This window comes from Gossypium hirsutum, chromosome D05 (genome assembly GCF_007990345.1).
Source record: "Gossypium hirsutum isolate 1008001.06 chromosome D05, Gossypium_hirsutum_v2.1, whole genome shotgun sequence".
Taxonomy (NCBI): domain Eukaryota; kingdom Viridiplantae; phylum Streptophyta; class Magnoliopsida; order Malvales; family Malvaceae; genus Gossypium; species Gossypium hirsutum.
The window spans coordinates 22,095,462-22,113,217 of record NC_053441.1 but is presented as its reverse complement, the minus strand read 5'-3'; the positions used below and the strand labels follow the sequence as shown (position 1 = coordinate 22,113,217).

Genomic DNA, 17,756 nt, shown 5'->3' with positions numbered 1-17,756 from the left:
GACATACATTTCATTGCGATAAATATTTCTTCTAAATCAAAAATTTGATAAGTTCACTAACCTCGATGCAACCACATTTCTCGATAGCCATCCTCATAGTATCATTCTTGTCGTGTCATGTGAATGTGTGGTAAATAAACACGTCGTGTTTAATTTCTCATAAATTACGAACATAGAACTTTAAAATTGTTGGTGTGTAGAGATAAAAATAAATTTATGCGAAATTAATGAAGGTTTCAAGGTGTGTATCAGTTCCAATTTCTTTAAGGTTCTATTCGTCTCCACCTATATTTTACCGTGCAAAAGAGTTACTAACAAATTAACCTCGAGAATACAATGAAGCCTAATGACTATCGACATTTTATACTGACAAAAACAGTTTACTAAGTATTGAGCTGAGCATATAAAGAGTCAATTTATAGAAAGTTTTTCTACACTAATTCTTTATAAAATAATTTAAGAATAATAAGAAATCGGAGAGAATCAAATGAAATATTTTTTATTTTTTATTTTTGGTGTATTATATAAATAGAAGTTCTATTTATAAAAATTCTGGTGTATATTCATAAAGATATAAATATAATTATTTAATAGATATTTGGATTATAACACAAATTTATAAAATTTAATACAAAATTAAACTTTATGTAGTTTTTAGATTTATTAAAATAAAAAGAAAATAATAGAATCAAATGTAAAATGGGTTTTTAAGCCTCATTCTCATCACCGCGTTCTCCAGAGCGTGACGTACCAAACTATCAATACCATGTTTTTGTCTTCCTTCGGTTTCCAAAGTCTTTGATGTCATTCCATTAAAACCCTATAAATCTAGTCACTGAAAAAAAAGAAAGATAGCGAAAAAGTGAGGAGAGATAGAGAGCTTCGATAATGGCGAGAAGTGTTTCAGTTTGGTTTGCTTTGTCCGCAATCTTATGCTCTGTAACGGCGATCTCAGCTGAACAGAGCAGTGAAACGAAGGACTTTGTTTTGACTTTGGATCATTCCAACTTCACCGACACTGTTAGTAAGCGCAAATTTATCGTCGTCGAGTTTTACGCTCCTTGGTAAGCCTTTCATTTTTTTTTTCATTTTTCGCCTAATTTTTCTTCTTCTTATTTTTTTGGATCTTGGTTTCGTAAAAATAACAGAGGCTTCAACTGCATGCTATGAGTTTAGTTGTTGATTTAGAAAATAAGGAGTCTAAATTCGTGATAGTTGCTTTTTGAAAGATTTTTTTAGTGCATTTTACAGTTTATTACCCGATCTTATTTTTCTTGAGAAGTTTTCAATTCGAGTAGTTAAGATTTGAGATTAGTGACCGATTGTAGGATTGCTTGATTGAAGTTAGCTATTAATACGAAAATTGATTGCTTATCTTGAAATGATCGGTTAATTGATTGCTTATCGAGTTCTCGAAGGAATCATTTGCTTTTGGAAGCAGAGATATTCTCACAAGTAATGATATAATGTTTACGCAATTTGAGGTTATCGTGAAGAATCCTTGTCTTTTCTTGTTATTAAGTATTGGTTTCGATCTGGTAAGTAGTTGAAGTTTGACCTTTTTTTTTTAATTAAAATGTAAGGTGCAATGTGTCGTATTATGTTGTGGTAACATGAAATTTCATAGTAAATAAATCTTGCAAGAATGGTCTACATGTAGATCATTTTGGCTTGCTGAAATATGATTTTTTGAATACTTGAAATAATTTATCTAAACAATGCAAACATGAGTCTTCGTTCTGGAGAGATTTAACTTAATATGTTTCATTTTCTTAACATGCCTTGTTAGTCCTGTCTTTCTTCTTGGCACTAAATTCTTAAAATGCATTGTTTTGAATACTTTAGGTGTGGGCACTGTAAGAATCTTGCTCCAGAGGTAAAAAATAAATAAATTTCCCCAAATTAGTCAATTTTTGTTGATAAATTTCTTAGTTGGCTAATAACAATAAAACCTTTTTGTTTGCGGTGTAGTATGAGAAAGCAGCATCTATATTGAGTAAACACGACCCTCCAGTCATTCTTGCCAAAGTTGACGCCAATGAGGAAGCAAACAAATATCTAGCAAATGAATATGAAGTCAGGGGTTACCCTACACTTAGAATTTTGAGAAATGGAGGAAAGAATGTTCAGGAATACAAAGGTCCACGTGAAGCTGATGGTATTGTGGAGTATTTGAAGAAACAAAGTGGTCCTGCTTCTGCTGAACTAAAGTCAGCAGAAGATGCCAGTAATCTTATTGATGGCAAGAAGATAGTAGTTGTAAGTTCTCTTAGAATTGTTTTCTCTTCTGTTTCCATTGGTTTTTGGTGACGAAGTTTAGCTGATATGTAGATATATGTTCTAATTCCAGGTTGGGGTATTCCCAAAATTCTCTGGCGAAGAGTTTGAGAATTATATGGCACTTGCTGAGAAATTGCGTTCTGATTATGAATTTAGTCATACTTTGGATGCTAAGCACCTTCCGCGTGGCGAATCGTCAGTGACCGGCCCTGTGGTCAGACTTTTCAAGCCTTTTGATGAACTCTTTGTTGACTTCGAGGTAATCTTGAGCTAGACCTAGAAAGTTTGGACAATACAATTACATAACATGGGGAGAATAACTAAAACAGGGCCGTACACAAAAACAAGACCGTGTCAAAATCTATACGGCACAAATTGTTAAGTGATCAAAATCTATGTAAATATATGATCCGCAAACATAATATTGACGTAAAGTACATGAACTTGACATGAATACACAAATTGCCAAATCTATTTGGAGCATCAACTATATTCTTTATCACCATTGATATACAAATTCATTACTGTTGTTAGCTTCCTTTGTACTCTTTGCAATTTGCTTTTACTGAAGCATTTTTCTTTCAGGACTTTAATGTGGAAGCTCTAGAGAAGTTTGTTGCAGAATCTAGCATGCCTCTTGTTACCCTCTTTAACAAGGACCCAAGCAATCACCCATTTGTTATCAAGTTCTATAACAGTCCCAATGCTAAGGTAAATTTACACATCCGAAATTTCATTCCTTTGTCACCTAGTTCTTATACACAGTGAAGACAGTGTGGCTGGCATTTGTTTGATAACAAGCATTATATTGGAATTCTTATTTTTGTCATGTTTTCTACTGTCGTCATGCACTTTGGACTGTGATATTGAGTTCTTTATCAGCTTGGTCTTCCTTCTATATCATTTTGGTTTGATTGTCATAACTTGTTCGGTACATCCTCTAAGTTCATCTACTAATAGAACTTCTGAATCTGTTAGGCTATGTTGTTTGCAAACTTGAGTGTTGAAGGTATTGATTCTTTAACTTCAAAATATCGTGAAGTTGCTGAGCAATACAAAGGACAGGGAATTGGTTTCCTTTTGGGAGATCTTGAGGCTAGTCAAGCTGCCTTCCAGGTTAGTATCTACTCAAATATGGCAGTATGCTTATTGCATTTGCTACAGTAGTCTAATTCTTTTTTTGGTTGGAGAGCAGTATTTTGGAGTTCAAGAAAGCCAAGTACCTCTAATCATCATTCAGAATAATGATGGGAAGAAGTATTTGAAACCAAATTTGCTGGCTAATGACATTGCACCTTTTGTGAAGGATTACAAGGTAATTTCTTCACTAGATTTAATGTACTGGTTCGAAATATGATAAACCTTATACTTTCTTATCAAAATTTTGGTATATTTGCAACGTTCTGTAACTTGCACTGGTTAAGGTCATGAGTTATTGATAGGAGATGTATCTGTGAGTTAAAGAGATATTTGCGGTTTGTCCTCTATTTGCTGTTTGCCTGAAGTACTCTTCTGCAGGAAGGAAAAGTTCCACCATATCTCAAGTCTGAACCTATTCCCGAGGAGAATAAGGAACCTGTAAAAGTGGTGGTTGCTGACACCTTTGAAGACATGGTTTTCAAATCAGGCAAAAATGGTGTGTTTTCCCCGTTACCATTTAGTCATGGTTTACTTGCCTGTGTTTTTTTCTTTTTGTTAGACTTGGCATTAGAAGGTTTTATCATGTAGAGGGCATGATGGATGCTTAGAATTGCAGGCATTGTTTTTATCTGACAGTGCAGGATCTTGAATTTGGAATGAGTTCATATTCGTGTATAGCTTCTTCACAGTCCAATAGTCAGTGTACCCCTTCTATTGAAAATCTGTTGGTACCTCTAGAATCAGCAAATCCTTGTAATGGACTGTCTGGAAGAATATTTAGTACAAGATCTCTTGCTTTCCTTCTTTTTCCAAAATAAAAATGGTCTCAGAACATGATGAGTAGATGGGTTACTTCATGTTGGTGCGAAGATAAGAGATAGTTGTGTGAAGCTAAAATTTTAATTTATTAGAAGTTGATGGCTTATTCTTTTTTTCATTTGGGGAGCCATCTAGTCAATATTTTGCGGGTCTTTAAGTTAGGGACTTGAATTATGTTTCAAATTTCAAAAGAACTTGATAGAGCTTTCAAGCAATTTGCAGCTGTTGGAGTGAGATCAAGATTTTCTGAAATCACCATCCATGATAAAATGATATTAAGATTTTCTTTCTGCAGTTCTGCTTGAGTTTTATGCCCCTTGGTGTGGACATTGCAAGAAATTGGCCCCAATCTTGGATGAAGTTGCTGTTCATTATGAAAAAGATGATAATGTTTTGATTGCAAAACTTGTAAGTTTCATATTGAATATTTTCCATGTTTTGGTCCGATGAAGTTTTTAGCAATAATGCTAGAAACTGCTTTAAAACGAAAGGTTTTGGTGGGTTATTGTGGGTAGAATAGTCTCCGAGAACACCATGATGAATTTTTTTTTCCTTTAGTTGGTGGCAGCATTTCCACTGATTTTAGACAGATTATTAGGAATATTTCTTTGTCAATAGATAGAATGGTACTTTAGAGATATTAATTGTTGCAGGGACCCGCAGCTCCTATTAGTTCTGTTGACATCGTGTATGTTAAATTCATGTTGCTCTGGCTCCTCATTTTTATTGAAGTACCTATGTTTAGTACCCGTATCAAATGCATATCTGGAAAATGGATACAACCCTTTAGGGACCTTCCAATTATATAGAAAAAAAATACTGGAAAAAAATAAACAAACCAATGGTGGATATATGTCCAACCTACACACCTCCTAAATCCAAGTAACATAATGTTCAAATTACCTATTACCTTTTGGGGAAGATTATTTGACCTATAGGCTTCTCCATTATTCTTTGTAGGATGCCACTGCAAATGATATTGTGGGTGAGAACTTTGATGTTAGAGGCTACCCAACCATTTACTTTAGATCAACTAGTGGAAACATAACTCCTTATGAGGGCAATAGGACCAAGGAAGACATCGTCAACTTCATTGAAAAGAACAGGGATAAAACTGCCCAACAAGAGTCAGCAAAGGATGAGCTCTGAACAGGCAGGGTAGGTTTCTTACAAGTACTGCTGTCCTTGTTAATATAATAGTATAATCTTATTTTAGCACTCAAATCTGCTGAAATTATTTAATCTGTTTTTTTTCTTTGTAGGAGTTCAACAACATAACTATACCACATATTTGGTATGTGCATTTGCAGTTTTATTCAGAAACTGCTATTGGACTGAAAGATGGTGGAACTTCTTCCCTCACCTCCTTCCCTTTTAGTTCAATGAATCTCTTTTAATATTAAAAAAATCTATGAAATAATGCAGACGTGTTTTTTGGACTTTTCGTGTTGTTATTCATTGTAGTTTTCAGTATACCGTTAGTTGTGACAGTTACCTTGTCGGCAGAAAACTTCCGAGCAAGTTAAATATAGAGAGGATACTTTGCATTTATTCTCCTTTGCCCCCCCTTTCTTTTCCTGATGTTCAGTCGCTGCTGCTTTGCTTTAATGGGTTTTTACAGTGGAAATAGTTGGTCAGGAAGCTAATTTAAGTTGCCTAGGGAATAGCTGTTTGTCTGATAGACGCTTTCTTTCCAGTCAAGATTTTGAAGAGCCAACGTCCATGTAACTTCGAAATCAATATAAATATATATTCATCAGGGGTATAATGTTGGATATATGTATTGCTTATTGCACAAGTGAAAACAGTTACTTCAGGGGAAAAAAAGTTGGAGCAAGTAAAACAAACCTAAGTCTCTCTTCCTTGTCCTCCCCTGAACAGTTTAATTGGTCTTACCGTGTAGATTATAAATTTAGCAAACATGAAAAATGGTGATTATAATGTATCTAACTTCAGGCCCACCTGTAGGAACCCAAACCCAACCTCAGCCAGCAAGCAAAATATGTCTCAGATGTTGACATTCCCTCGGACTTGGGACTTGGGACTTGGATGATAATCGTAGTTGAGATTTTAATCGAAATGTTTTAAGGTTTTTTAAAGTTTCCAACATAAGAAAGATTATTGAAACAACTAGGTATAATCCGAAAAATAAAATATGAATCTGACGTGAATACATGAATTATCATTATCAGCATTCATATAAATGTACAACATTGGTCATAACATAATAAAATAATACAAACTCTCTGTAAACGTACAGATTGTTATATTTGTAAGTTTTAATTTAGTGACGTCAGTTACCAAATATGAAGAAAGTATGGTTTTCATGTTATCAAAGATACTCCACTAATTACGTATACATTATTAGTATATAGCTATAATATATAAAAATATTAATATTCGAATATAGATATTTAATTACACAAATTAATGAAAATAAATCCAGAAATTTTTAGATTAGCACAATAGCATTAACCAAGTAAGCAGTGCTCCTAATATATGTAACAAAGTACTTTATACACTAATTTTCATGCTAGTAGTGCTGGTCGTTTCATTTGTTTAGGGTTTAACGTGAGAAGATAAAATATTAGGGTAGTATCTCTAGCTAAAAGTAATGATGGTCCGTAGTAGAGCTAAGAGTGAGGAAGGGATTTGAGAAGGTGAGCTTGAATTTTGTGTAGGTCTGATAATTGAAGAGGCTTTAACATGAATTCTTCTGCTCCTCCTTCTAGGCACCTGCTTTCATTTTCTTTCTTTAATTAATTCCATTTTTTGACCTCTTTTTTTTCTCTTAAAAAAAAAAAGAGATGAACATGATCATGAACTTACATGCTTATTCTTGAAGGTACATTCTCTGATGACATCACCACCACCGGTACGTCTTTCCAAGAAGATCCCTGCAGTTGTAGGTAAATACTAAGTTATTATCACCTTGAAATGATGGATTTGAAAAATATATATTAATCTTGTAAAATTTGACTCTTTAATTCAGTTTTTGTTTTGGATTTGGTGATTGGTCTGAAAAACTCGAACATAAATCGATAAGTTATTCGTCCCACTACTATATAAGAATCAAATATTACTACTCCAATTACAATAGATTCAATCAATATTTTTTTAAATAAAAAAATCAATTTTCAAAAAAAATTAGATGTGATAAATTCTTAATATGTAACCTTTTAGAATTATAATAATATAATAAAAGTGAACTCAAATTGTAACCTATTGGTCGAGTATTCGAGTATTCACCTTCTTTAAAAATAATCTAAATTTAAAAAAAACCCGTGGATTTTGATTTTTGACCTGATTTTCTAAGACTTGAGAGAGCACCCAAGTTCCAATATTTATAAATGAAAAATAAATATAGAAAGTGATCATTATATAATAATAATATCATTAAGGGGGATTGAGTTGACCTTGATACGTTTGAGTAAATCATAGCCGCTCGTTCCTGGCATAGAAAAGTCTGTCATTATTAAGTTGACTTTATGTCCCTGCGTTTCCTCCAATAGCACAATAAATTTCAGAAAAATATATATCAAAACTATTAAGTAATTTTAAGAGTGATGCATTTGACTAAACAGAAATTTTGATTTCAATTCAGTTATTTAACTTTCGAAAAATAATAAATCAATTATTAACATTATCAAAAAGTAATAAATCAATCACCCATTAACATTTTCTGTTACAGGCTTAACAGAACAACTAACGTGACCAATTACTTGCCACGTTGGACATGAAGAGCTGAAGGGTCTTCTTCTTCACCTCTTCTTCTTCTTCAGCTAACCAACAAAAGTAAAATTTGCCAAACAAAACCTATGGCATTTTTAAGGTTGTTGACCCTTGCCATTTCCATAGTCACTACTGTTGCCTCTGTTCTATCTGCCACCTTCGTGTTCTTTTATTCTTTCTCCTCTTCTTGCAAGTCTTCTCATTTCCCCCAAGAAACCAACAACCTAATTTCTTTTTCATATATATAAAAACTGGAACCTAAAGCAAGACCTTGAAAAAATCGGAGAGGGAGAGGGTTAATTGCTTCCTCCACCATCTGAAATTTTTTATGGTTAAAAGTGAAGCTACAACATACAACTATTTTCAAGTATAGAAAGAAGAACGCAGAAAGTGATGGATATTTAATTAAAAGAAGAATAAGGTCAAAGATGTAGGAAGAAAAAGTGTGGCAGCCATAACAATTAGTTGAGGTTCAAAAAGAGGTTCATCTTCAAAATTTTGAGGTTAAAAAAAAGGTCTTCACCTTCAAAAATTTCAAATCTCAAACCCTAATTTCCAATTTCTCCAATATCAATTGATAATTGTTTCATATTTGATGACCTCTTTTAGAAATGCTTTTAAAATTGTCCCATAGAAATCCCAAATCTCTATGGCTGGTTGAATAGGTTTTTTGTTCAAATCTCTATGGTTGGTTGAACGGACGAAAGAAGAGAAAAAAACTTATTTACATGAATGGGTTTTGAAGAACTTTTAAATAAAATGGAGCAAAGTGAAAGAAAAAGGACTACATCTCCATTTCTTCTCTTTTTCTTCTTCTCCTCTTCTTCTATTGCCCAATTAGGGTTCTTAATTTGAGGTTGTTTAAATGATAGCAAGCACTCTAACTACTCCGTTAAATGACATGTCACTTTTTCGTGACGTTTGTGATGGAAAATAGTTAAAATGATTAATTTGTTATTTTTCGAAAGCTGGAGTAACTGAATTAAAATCAGGGTGATTGTTTTGTCAACTGCATCAAAGTTGAGTAACTGTTAGTGTAATTTACCTTAATTTTAATTATATTATCAAATAAACTACTATGGTTGCTAGGGGAAAAAACCCTTTTTCAATATAGTGGTTAAGTACATTTTTTTTGGTTATCCTCTCTTATATCGGATTGAAAAAAAAATAAACATTCTCGATTGAGTCTTAGATCGATTGGTGTCAACATTGTCGCAAATACAGAAAGACGTGAGTTTGAATACGCTGAAATATATGATCCTCCAATTTAAGAGTTGGGAGGAGTTATAGGTAGTTCTAAGAAACAATTAATCATAAAGATATTATATTAATTTGATACAATAACAAGTTATTTATGTTAAATAACCTAATTTCAAATTAATCCCCCTGGCCGTTTTTTAATATAAAAAATACTTCAAAAATATAAAAAAATATAATTAAAACGAGAAAAACCCCATTTTTAAATCTTTTTAAAGCAGAGAATATTTTGTATTTAAATATATTGAAGTTCACCATCTCTAAATGGTGTAAGATTGAGTGGGTATTTTTTTAATAATTAATTTAGCATAAAAAAGGGTTATGATAGAGACCTGATGATGATGTTGGGAAGAAGAAGAAGCAGGAGATGAGTGATGAAGCAAACCCAGATATTCCAACGCTTTTTCCCCAGACTCCACACACGTCACTGCAATTTTATCCAACTTTCATTTAAAAAAAACAACACCCCCATCTTATTATTTGTTAAGCTTAATTAATTAGCAAAAAGGCTGAGATTATACCTTGGTATGAAGAAGCTTTGAGGAGCTTCTCCAATAATTTCCTGTCAATCACACTGTCATCAACTGCCAATACATGAAACCGCTGTTCTTCTTCTTCCTCTTGCTGCATGATTTCTTCTTCTTCTTGAGGTTGAGGTTGCCTGTCTTGAACGATATTCTCTGATTTCATCAACTCCATTAATGTTAAATCAAAGCTTGTAATTGACTATATATATAGTTTGCTACTTATTCCTAGGCCGATCCACCTGATCCTGAAACTTGTCAAACTTTAGAAAAAAAAAACTCTTCTCTTTTTTTCTTCGAGGAAGAAAAGAAGAAGAAGGGGAAGAAGGATATATAAGGGGAGAATTTAAATGCCGCTTTCGATGTAATCTGAATGAATGGATGAATAAAGAGTGTGTGTGTGAGAGAGAGAAAAGAAAACTAGTTTTCTTGAGAACCCCAACTATACGTATTTTGCCGCTAACAGAAACCACAGCACTTAAATTTTATTTTATACGTGAGCTTGAATGTTTATTTTTGCATTTATGAATTAAAGAAAGTTGCAGATAATTTTAAATATTGTATAAAAAATTAAATACATAGCGAGAGATAATAAATAAAAATCATTACCATTTTAATTTCTAAAATTGTTTATTAATGCTATGAAAGAGTCATGTTATGTGCAGTATAATTATGATTTGTTTCTACCTGTTAATTTCAACATTAAATATTTTGTAAATCTCGACTAAAATTAATATAAAAAATATTATGAAATATTTTAAAAAAATAGAGAGTTGAGGGTGTAATTTAAGAAATAAAAATAAAAAAATAGAAATTGAAGCAAAATGCGATCTCTCCATAGATTATGTATAACAGGTGGTAGTGCATATCTGTTGCTGTTTCTGTTTCAGTCATTTTCTCATTTTAATTATCTTTTATTTTGCTTTGGATTTCCAAAGGAAAATCCAGCCAAGATCTTTGTTGCCGTTTGGTCATGAGATCATATGGGAGGTTTCTCTTATTTTTTTACTAATTATCTGCCCTTCCAATTCAAACCCTTTGAATTCTATTTTTATTTTATAATTACCACTCTTTCTTTATTTTTATCTTAAAAAAAAAACATAGATTTGTTAATTAAGTCAAGATTCTTGGATTTCATTATGTGTGTGATGTAAATATTATACTCAAAATTATTTTAAATCCTACGTACACTCGTGGATTGGATCGACCCGAAATATAAGCTTAAAATTTTGTCTACCTATATTTTTAAAAGATTAACCAAAACCCATTTTAGACCCGTCCATATTATTTTTAATTTTTTTTTAAATATTTTGTATTATTTCAATATTTAATTAAAGTAGTATTGTATATTTAGTATATATTTATCTTTTTAATATGTTAAATTACATAATGTAAAGTATTATAAACTTAAAAACAAACCAAACTAGCCTCAGGCCTTGAATGTTCAAGTCCGACCTAGTCCATATTTTAAATAAGCATACTTTTTTACCTAAACCCATTTTTCGAGCTTAATTTTTTACTCAAACCTTCCCGAATTTTGAGCAGGCCTTCGAGAACATGTTTATGTTGGGCTACACCTGAATTTATTTTTATTTAAGTTCGGTTATATTTTGATTTTAAACTTATAATTGTTTTTTTTTTATAATTGAGGGCAAAGATGTAGTTACTTGAAATTAAATCCTAACTCTCACGCCTCACAGTATGATATTCTTATCATTGAGCTAAGAGGTTGTTAGCACTTGTAGTTATATTTATAAACTCTTTTAAAAAATAAGAATATCGAAAAAATTACAGATTAATTTGTATATTTAAACCAAAAAAAAGGGTTAAATATGACTTAAAAAAAGTAAATAGAAGAAAGCTGGTTTGAGGGTTAAAGCATGGTGGGTTGAATTTGTTTGAATTAACAGATTGTGGGATGTGACCTCTGATTTTAGTCTAATATTTTCGAGGTAGGACAGTAAAAGATTGAAACATGTAACCAATTTCAATTTAATTTAAAGACGTAAAATAAAACGCATCCAAAAGTTGTTGGTCCATCCTCAACTTATCACGGGTATTTATTTCTACTTCATCAAAATCTTGATTTCCTTTGTCTTTTACCATAAAATGTAATTTATGTCTTTTCCAAAATTTTTAAAAAAAATATTTGTAATTGAATTTTAGCTTGACTGGTATGAATATTGTCATCAATGTAGGAGGACGTGGGTTCGAGTACGTTGAAGTGTATTATCTTCCTATTTATGAGTTGATGAGAGGTTATGATTTCTTTAATCACCTTCCTCTCATTTCATCTTCCAATAATGTTCTCTCCAAAATTCGTACCTACAAATCTAACATTTATTGATCAGAAATTTTAACTTTTTTAATCAACATTTTCAAAATCAAGATATGACTTAACCCAAGAACATCTTTGATTTTTTATTTTTTATTACATAGAACACTTAATGACTTATTAATGATGTAGAAACCTTTTTGTTTAATTTGTTACGTTGTCAATCTATGATAGAAAAAAAATCAATATAAAGTATTAAAATTAAATAATAACATCTTTTGATTCTTTCCACCCTTTCTTATTTTATTTGTTTGTCAAAATATTAAATATTTTAAAGAGATGGTTGTTAACTGTTATACATATATAACCATATTTGAAATTTAAATCATATTTAAATTTTTTTTAATTTACAAATTGCAAAACTATAATATATTAATATTGTTATTAATTAATGAGACTTAGATCACATCTTTGATAAATTTTAGAAAAGTAAATCCATTTATTAAATATTACTTTTATTTAATAACATATGATTAATAATTTTTATGTAAAACTAATATCTTAACAAAAACATTTTATTTTTATTTTACTTGGGAATAAAATTGATTTTATCAGAATTTGAGAGAAAAGGCTGTTATAAAGAATTAATTTAGTAAAATGTATACTTCATATCTTACTGCTGCTGCTGTTGTTATTTATAAAAAGTTGTTATAAAAATAAAAAAATATATATTAAAAAAAAAGTTAGTTCTACAACAAACTTAATTGTTATAATAAAATGTTGTTATAAATTTTTTTTAAAGGATTCTTTTTTCAAAAAATATTTACCAGTAAATATTTATTTAAAAAGAAAATTTATTTTTTATTTAAAAATAAAACGATTTGCTTTAATTTTTTTTTTGAAATAAAAGATGTAAAACTATATATGTAAAAAGGAAAAAAACGATTCCATTGATCCATTAAAAGAAGTAATTATAGAAAACTATTGATGATTAGGTATTCTTTCACTATCATAAGTACTATAAACATGGTTTAAGCACCCAACAAATTACTAGCTTAAATTAGCCATTTAAACCAAGTTTTGGCAATAATTTTGATATTTTTTAGGGTAAACTATAAAAATAATCGCTTTTGTTTGTCTCAGATTACATTTTAGTCACTTATGTTTGAAATGTTACGTTTTAGTCACTTACGTTATCGTTTTGTTACAAAGTGGTCACTGTACCGTTAAACTCCATGACCTCCCTAACGGTAGTCCTACGTGGCAGTCCAAATAGTTTTAAATGGCAACTTAGATATCCAGTTGCTAAGATGAAAATAGGTTTTTAATTAAATAAATTTAATTTGGACTACCACGTATGACATCCAAGTTGGCATTTAAAACCCATTTGGACTGCCACCTAGAACAGTTGTTAGGGAGGTAACGGAGCTTAACGGTAGAGTGACCACTTCATAACAAAATGATAACGTAAGTGACTAAAATATAACATTTCAAACATAAATGACTAAAATATAATCTGAAGCAAACAAAAGTGACTATTTTTATAGTTTACCCTATTTTTTATTTAGAGCAATAAATCACTTGGACGGCACAAATTTGTAATGCCTAACTAATATTGGAGTCAGAAATGTTTTTGGGAACGAAATTAAATTGTATATTTTTACTATGGTAAAAATATAATTTCATCATTTTAATAGTCTATATTTTTATAATTTTTAAAGGGTTAAATCAAATTTTTATCATTTTTTAGGGGGCAAAGTGCAAATTTACTATTATTAATTTAAAGTTTTATAAATTATAAAGAACTCAAATTAAAAATTTACCATTTTAGGGAGCCATGGCTCCCGGGTCTATACTAAGCTCCACCATTGAGCTTAACCACTCCTAAATCTTTTAAATTACTCGAAATTAGAGGTAGGGATTGAAATTTTTAAGATTAAAAATATATAAAAATAAAATTAATCAAATTATTTTAAAATAATATCAAATCAGAATATTAAAGCGTAGTATAAAAACTAGTAATCAAACTTCTCATTTTATATTTTCGTGTTGAAATGGAAACTTTTTGTTAAAACTCGATACAACCATAAAATGCCCAAACTAAAAATAGAAAGAGTCGATTAATTTTCATATCCTAAGTTAAAAAAAAAAAACAAACACAGATAAATATATAGAAACAGTCATTGATATCGAAATTTGGATCTTATCTGAACCTTCATTTTATCTTGTATTCGTGTTATGTGTAAATTTTATCCCATTTTTTCCAATTTAATCCAATTCTTTCTAATTGTTGGTCCCTTATATATTTTTATTAATTTAATTTTATATTATAATATATATTTATAATTTAATCCTCTACAAAAACATTATGACTGTCAAACATATTTCTTTTAAGGCCTGGTTTCCTTTTTGCGATGGTAAGATCATAATTCCGAGATTGGTAAAAGTATGGTAGATATTTTCTATTTTCTTTAACTTCAGCTCCCATGTCATTGTTCATATGTATCAATAGTTGGGGCTCGGGACGAGTTTATATACGATATTAATATATATAATATTTGAGATAAATATAATAGAATACATGTATAGTAAATATAATTATATCTTTAGATTTAACGGTTAGATTGCTTAAATATTAATTGTATAAAAATATATAAAAGGGTGTAAAACTACTCGTGTTTTACTCATGTAAGTAGATATCTATCCTAATATTATATGTTATTATATTATTTAATATTTATATAATATACAATATAATGCATAATTAGAAAACGGATCAGGCATGACAAAACTCGGATCTTAACATTTAAAAGTACAAGCGATTCATATATTAAACAAGCCTAATTTTTTTATTTAAATTTAATTCATATTTTAAATAAATTTATTTACTTTATCTAAATTCATTTTTAAATTTAATATTTTTATCCAAATCTTTAAAAATATAAAATAAAATTTAAATAAATCCTAATTTAACTTTCAGCCCATTAATACCAACCGACAGCGGCAATCAAGCATTTTCTTTAACAAAATTTTTGGTAAAAGAACACAGAGTTAAAATGTTTTCCCGGAAAAGAAAACAAATTCCAAAAGTAATTTACGTATATCGAAATTTCCAATTCTTTTTCGAGGAAGGTGTTGTTTTGTACGAAAGCGATTGCATGAATAGCTTGTTTGAATGAATATATATATATTTACATTTAAATGATGTACCGTAATTTATATATGTTTAATAAATTAATTAATTATTATATTTTGCATTTAATAATTGAGTAAATTATAATATAGTAACCCAACTATTGGTAATTTTTCTATTACTCAATTATGAAAAATTATATCTTGCATTTAACGATTCTAGCTTATAAAATTGGCATAATAATAATTTTAACCCTCAACATTATAAATTATGTCAATTTAGTTAATTAAAAAAATGAACTCTCAAATTTTTAAAAGAATGAGAAAAGATGAAATATTATTATCTTAAAATTTTTTGGTATTTCTATTTTTATATATATATATATTTTCAATCAGATTTAATTGATAAATTTGATTTTATAGCTTTTTAGATGAAAGGGATAACAAATAAAACTTTGAAAAAAAATAAAAATTACATAATATGTAAATGCCGAGTGTTAAATTTTTTTAGAATTAATACTAAATTGACGCAATATAAAAAAACCAAAGAAAGCTGTTACAAACTGCCACCACAAATTAACTGATGACGAAAAAAAGAATTTAAAAGAATTAGCTACTAATGGTGACAAATTATATAACTTAAATGCATCAAAAATAGAAATTGCAAGAAATGAAAGGTTAATGGAAACCCACATGCCAAGTTGCTTAAACTAGACAACAAGGAAAAGAGAAGAGTACATTTAGCAATCTTCAATTGTTTAGTTAATTAAAGACAAAATCAATAAAGAAAATCCCATTAAGATCTTTCTACTAATTTTAGACATGATTTGTAGGTCAAAATTTCTACCTTAGTTAACACATAAATTTGAATCGCCCATCAAATAAAAGACAAAATTTTAATGTATTCAAAGCAAACCCATCCAGGAAATAATAATGTTCCTATGCTTCATTTTCATAAAAGATTCCCTAAAAAAAATCGGATAAATATTAATTTTATACATTAATTTTGGTCTAATATGCAATTTGATATATAAATTTTGATTTCAAGAAGTTATACACATAAAACTTGAATCATGGTGCATATGTATACATGAAACTTTGATTTCGATTCAATTGTACATATTTTAAAAAATGAATACATACAATCATTTTTTATTTAATTAATATAATTGTTTGCATATACGATATATCAATGTAAAATGATGCTAATTCGACCATATTGTTAGTGATTTGTGAAATTTAAATCAAATCAAAATTTCATGTATAGAAGCGCTCAAAATCAAAGTTCATGTATGACATTGTACATTGAATCAAAGTTCATGTATAATTTTGATATTTATTCCCAAAAAATTGATATAAGGAACAAACTAGAAAATAGAAAAGATTCTTTATTTTTTCAAAGAAAAATGTTTATCAATATTTAATTCTTAAATTTATTTTGATTTAAGTTCAGACATATTTAAATTTGGCCAATATACTAAAAAGCCCCAATTATTATACCTTGTCTAAGGGTGGGTTTGGATGAGCAGTGCGTTTACCTGCGGTTAGTGTAAAAACAGCGGTGGCGGTGAGATTAGATACTGTAGCGTGAGACAAAAAATAAGCTAAACGCACCGCACCGCACCGCACCCAATCGCCCATCCAAACCCACGCTAAATAAGCCCATAATATATAATTTTTATCCATGAAAGTCCTCCATTTTAATATTAACGTAAAATTATTTTGAATCTTTAAACTAATTTTGTCTATGTAAATTTGATGAAAATAGTTTATTAAATAGAAAATAACGTAATATTTTTTTTGAAAGTGAAACAAAATAATATTTTAAAATTTCTTAAAAGTACTTATATACATAACACTTAATCACTATTTTGAATTTTATGTCAATGTGAAGGTGTATATATAAAAGCTTGAAATTTAAAATACTTTTACTTGGAAAATATAGGTAAAAATAGTTTAAGGGTTAGTTTAAACAAAGTATAGTAATGTAAGGGATTTCTTAATATATTACCCTTAAATTTTCAATATGTTGTACTTTGTATCAAGCCCGGCCCTGGGGTTGTCTAGAGGTGCAATTGCAGCCGCCCAGGGCCCAAGGTTAAAAAGGATTCAAAATATTATTTTCTAATTTTTAAGGGGCCCAATTTTTTTTTAACTTTTAAGGGCTCAGATTTTTTTTTATCAAATTTTAATGAATCTAAAACTCCATTTTATTGTTTTGCCTAGGGCCTAAAAAATGTCAATAACAGACTTGCTTCGTATTAAACATATATTATTTGTAATTTGTATTTTAAAACCTTTACAAATATATATTATGAATGCATTATTATTTTTAGTAAATAGAGAGAGGTAATGAGTTGTTTAGATACAAAATTTGGACTTAATATCAACCAAAATTTTAAATTAACAAAAGTTTTACACAATTTTCAACATTTATTGATTTAAAAAATAATATATTAAAAAATTTAAAAAATAAAAATTTAAAATAAAATTTAAAATTAAAATGCTTTCCATAAATAATAAAATTTGCATAACAAGGCAAGAAAAGTAAAAATGGAAAATAGAAGAAAGTATTGATCATAAAATTCAAATCCCTA

General features: G+C 29.4%; 2 protein-coding genes across 3 annotated transcripts; one reads left to right on the top strand and one right to left on the bottom strand.

Moving 5' to 3' along the window:
- Window positions 1–702: 702 nt before the first annotated feature.
- On the top strand, window positions 703–5,790 carry LOC107905019 (protein disulfide-isomerase). The gene is made up of 11 exons (XM_041094320.1): window positions 703–1,064; window positions 1,846–1,876; window positions 1,972–2,259; window positions 2,351–2,539; window positions 2,866–2,991; window positions 3,259–3,396; window positions 3,476–3,595; window positions 3,799–3,916; window positions 4,535–4,647; window positions 5,200–5,397; window positions 5,502–5,790. Exons 1-10 carry the CDS (start codon window positions 889–891, stop codon window positions 5,386–5,388), a joined length of 1,488 nt encoding a protein of 495 aa, XP_040950254.1. The 5' UTR covers window positions 703–888; the 3' UTR covers window positions 5,389–5,397; window positions 5,502–5,790.
- Window positions 5,791–6,670: 880 nt separating this feature from the next.
- Window positions 6,671–10,200, bottom strand: LOC107905020 (two-component response regulator ORR4). 2 transcript variants are annotated; one of them, XM_016831568.2, is made up of 5 exons: window positions 9,750–10,193; window positions 9,561–9,655; window positions 7,656–7,733; window positions 7,069–7,136; window positions 6,671–6,975 (listed from the first exon to the last, which is right to left on the bottom strand). In XM_016831568.2, exons 1-5 carry the CDS (start codon window positions 9,925–9,927, stop codon window positions 6,873–6,875), a joined length of 522 nt encoding a protein of 173 aa, XP_016687057.1. In that variant the 5' UTR covers window positions 9,928–10,193; the 3' UTR covers window positions 6,671–6,872. The 2 variants fall into 2 exon arrangements, with proteins under 2 accessions (XP_016687057.1, XP_016687058.1); XM_016831569.2 differs by lacking the exon at window positions 6,671–6,975 and having other exon boundaries at window positions 7,656–7,690; window positions 9,750–10,200.
- Between the last annotated feature and the right edge of the window lie 7,556 nt (window positions 10,201–17,756).

Excerpts from the sequence above, each read along its gene's own strand:
- LOC107905020 (XM_016831568.2), bottom strand. The coding sequence starts at position 9,927 with ATGGAGTTGATGAAATCAGAGAATATCGTTCAAGACAGGCAACCTCAA. Across the intron at positions 7,137-7,655 it reads ATTTACTCAAACGTATCAAG|GGATCTTCTTGGAAAGACGT; the intron begins GTCAACTCAATC and ends CTACAACTGCAG. Across the intron at positions 6,976-7,068 it reads GTACCTTCAAGAATAAGCAT|GTGCCTAGAAGGAGGAGCAG; the intron begins GTAAGTTCATGA and ends AAATGAAAGCAG.
- LOC107905019 (XM_041094320.1), top strand. The coding sequence starts at position 889 with ATGGCGAGAAGTGTTTCAGTTTGGTTTGCTTTGTCCGCAATCTTATGC. Across the intron at positions 3,596-3,798 it reads CTTTTGTGAAGGATTACAAG|GAAGGAAAAGTTCCACCATA; the intron begins GTAATTTCTTCA and ends ACTCTTCTGCAG. Across the intron at positions 3,917-4,534 it reads TTTCAAATCAGGCAAAAATG|TTCTGCTTGAGTTTTATGCC; the intron begins GTGTGTTTTCCC and ends TTCTTTCTGCAG.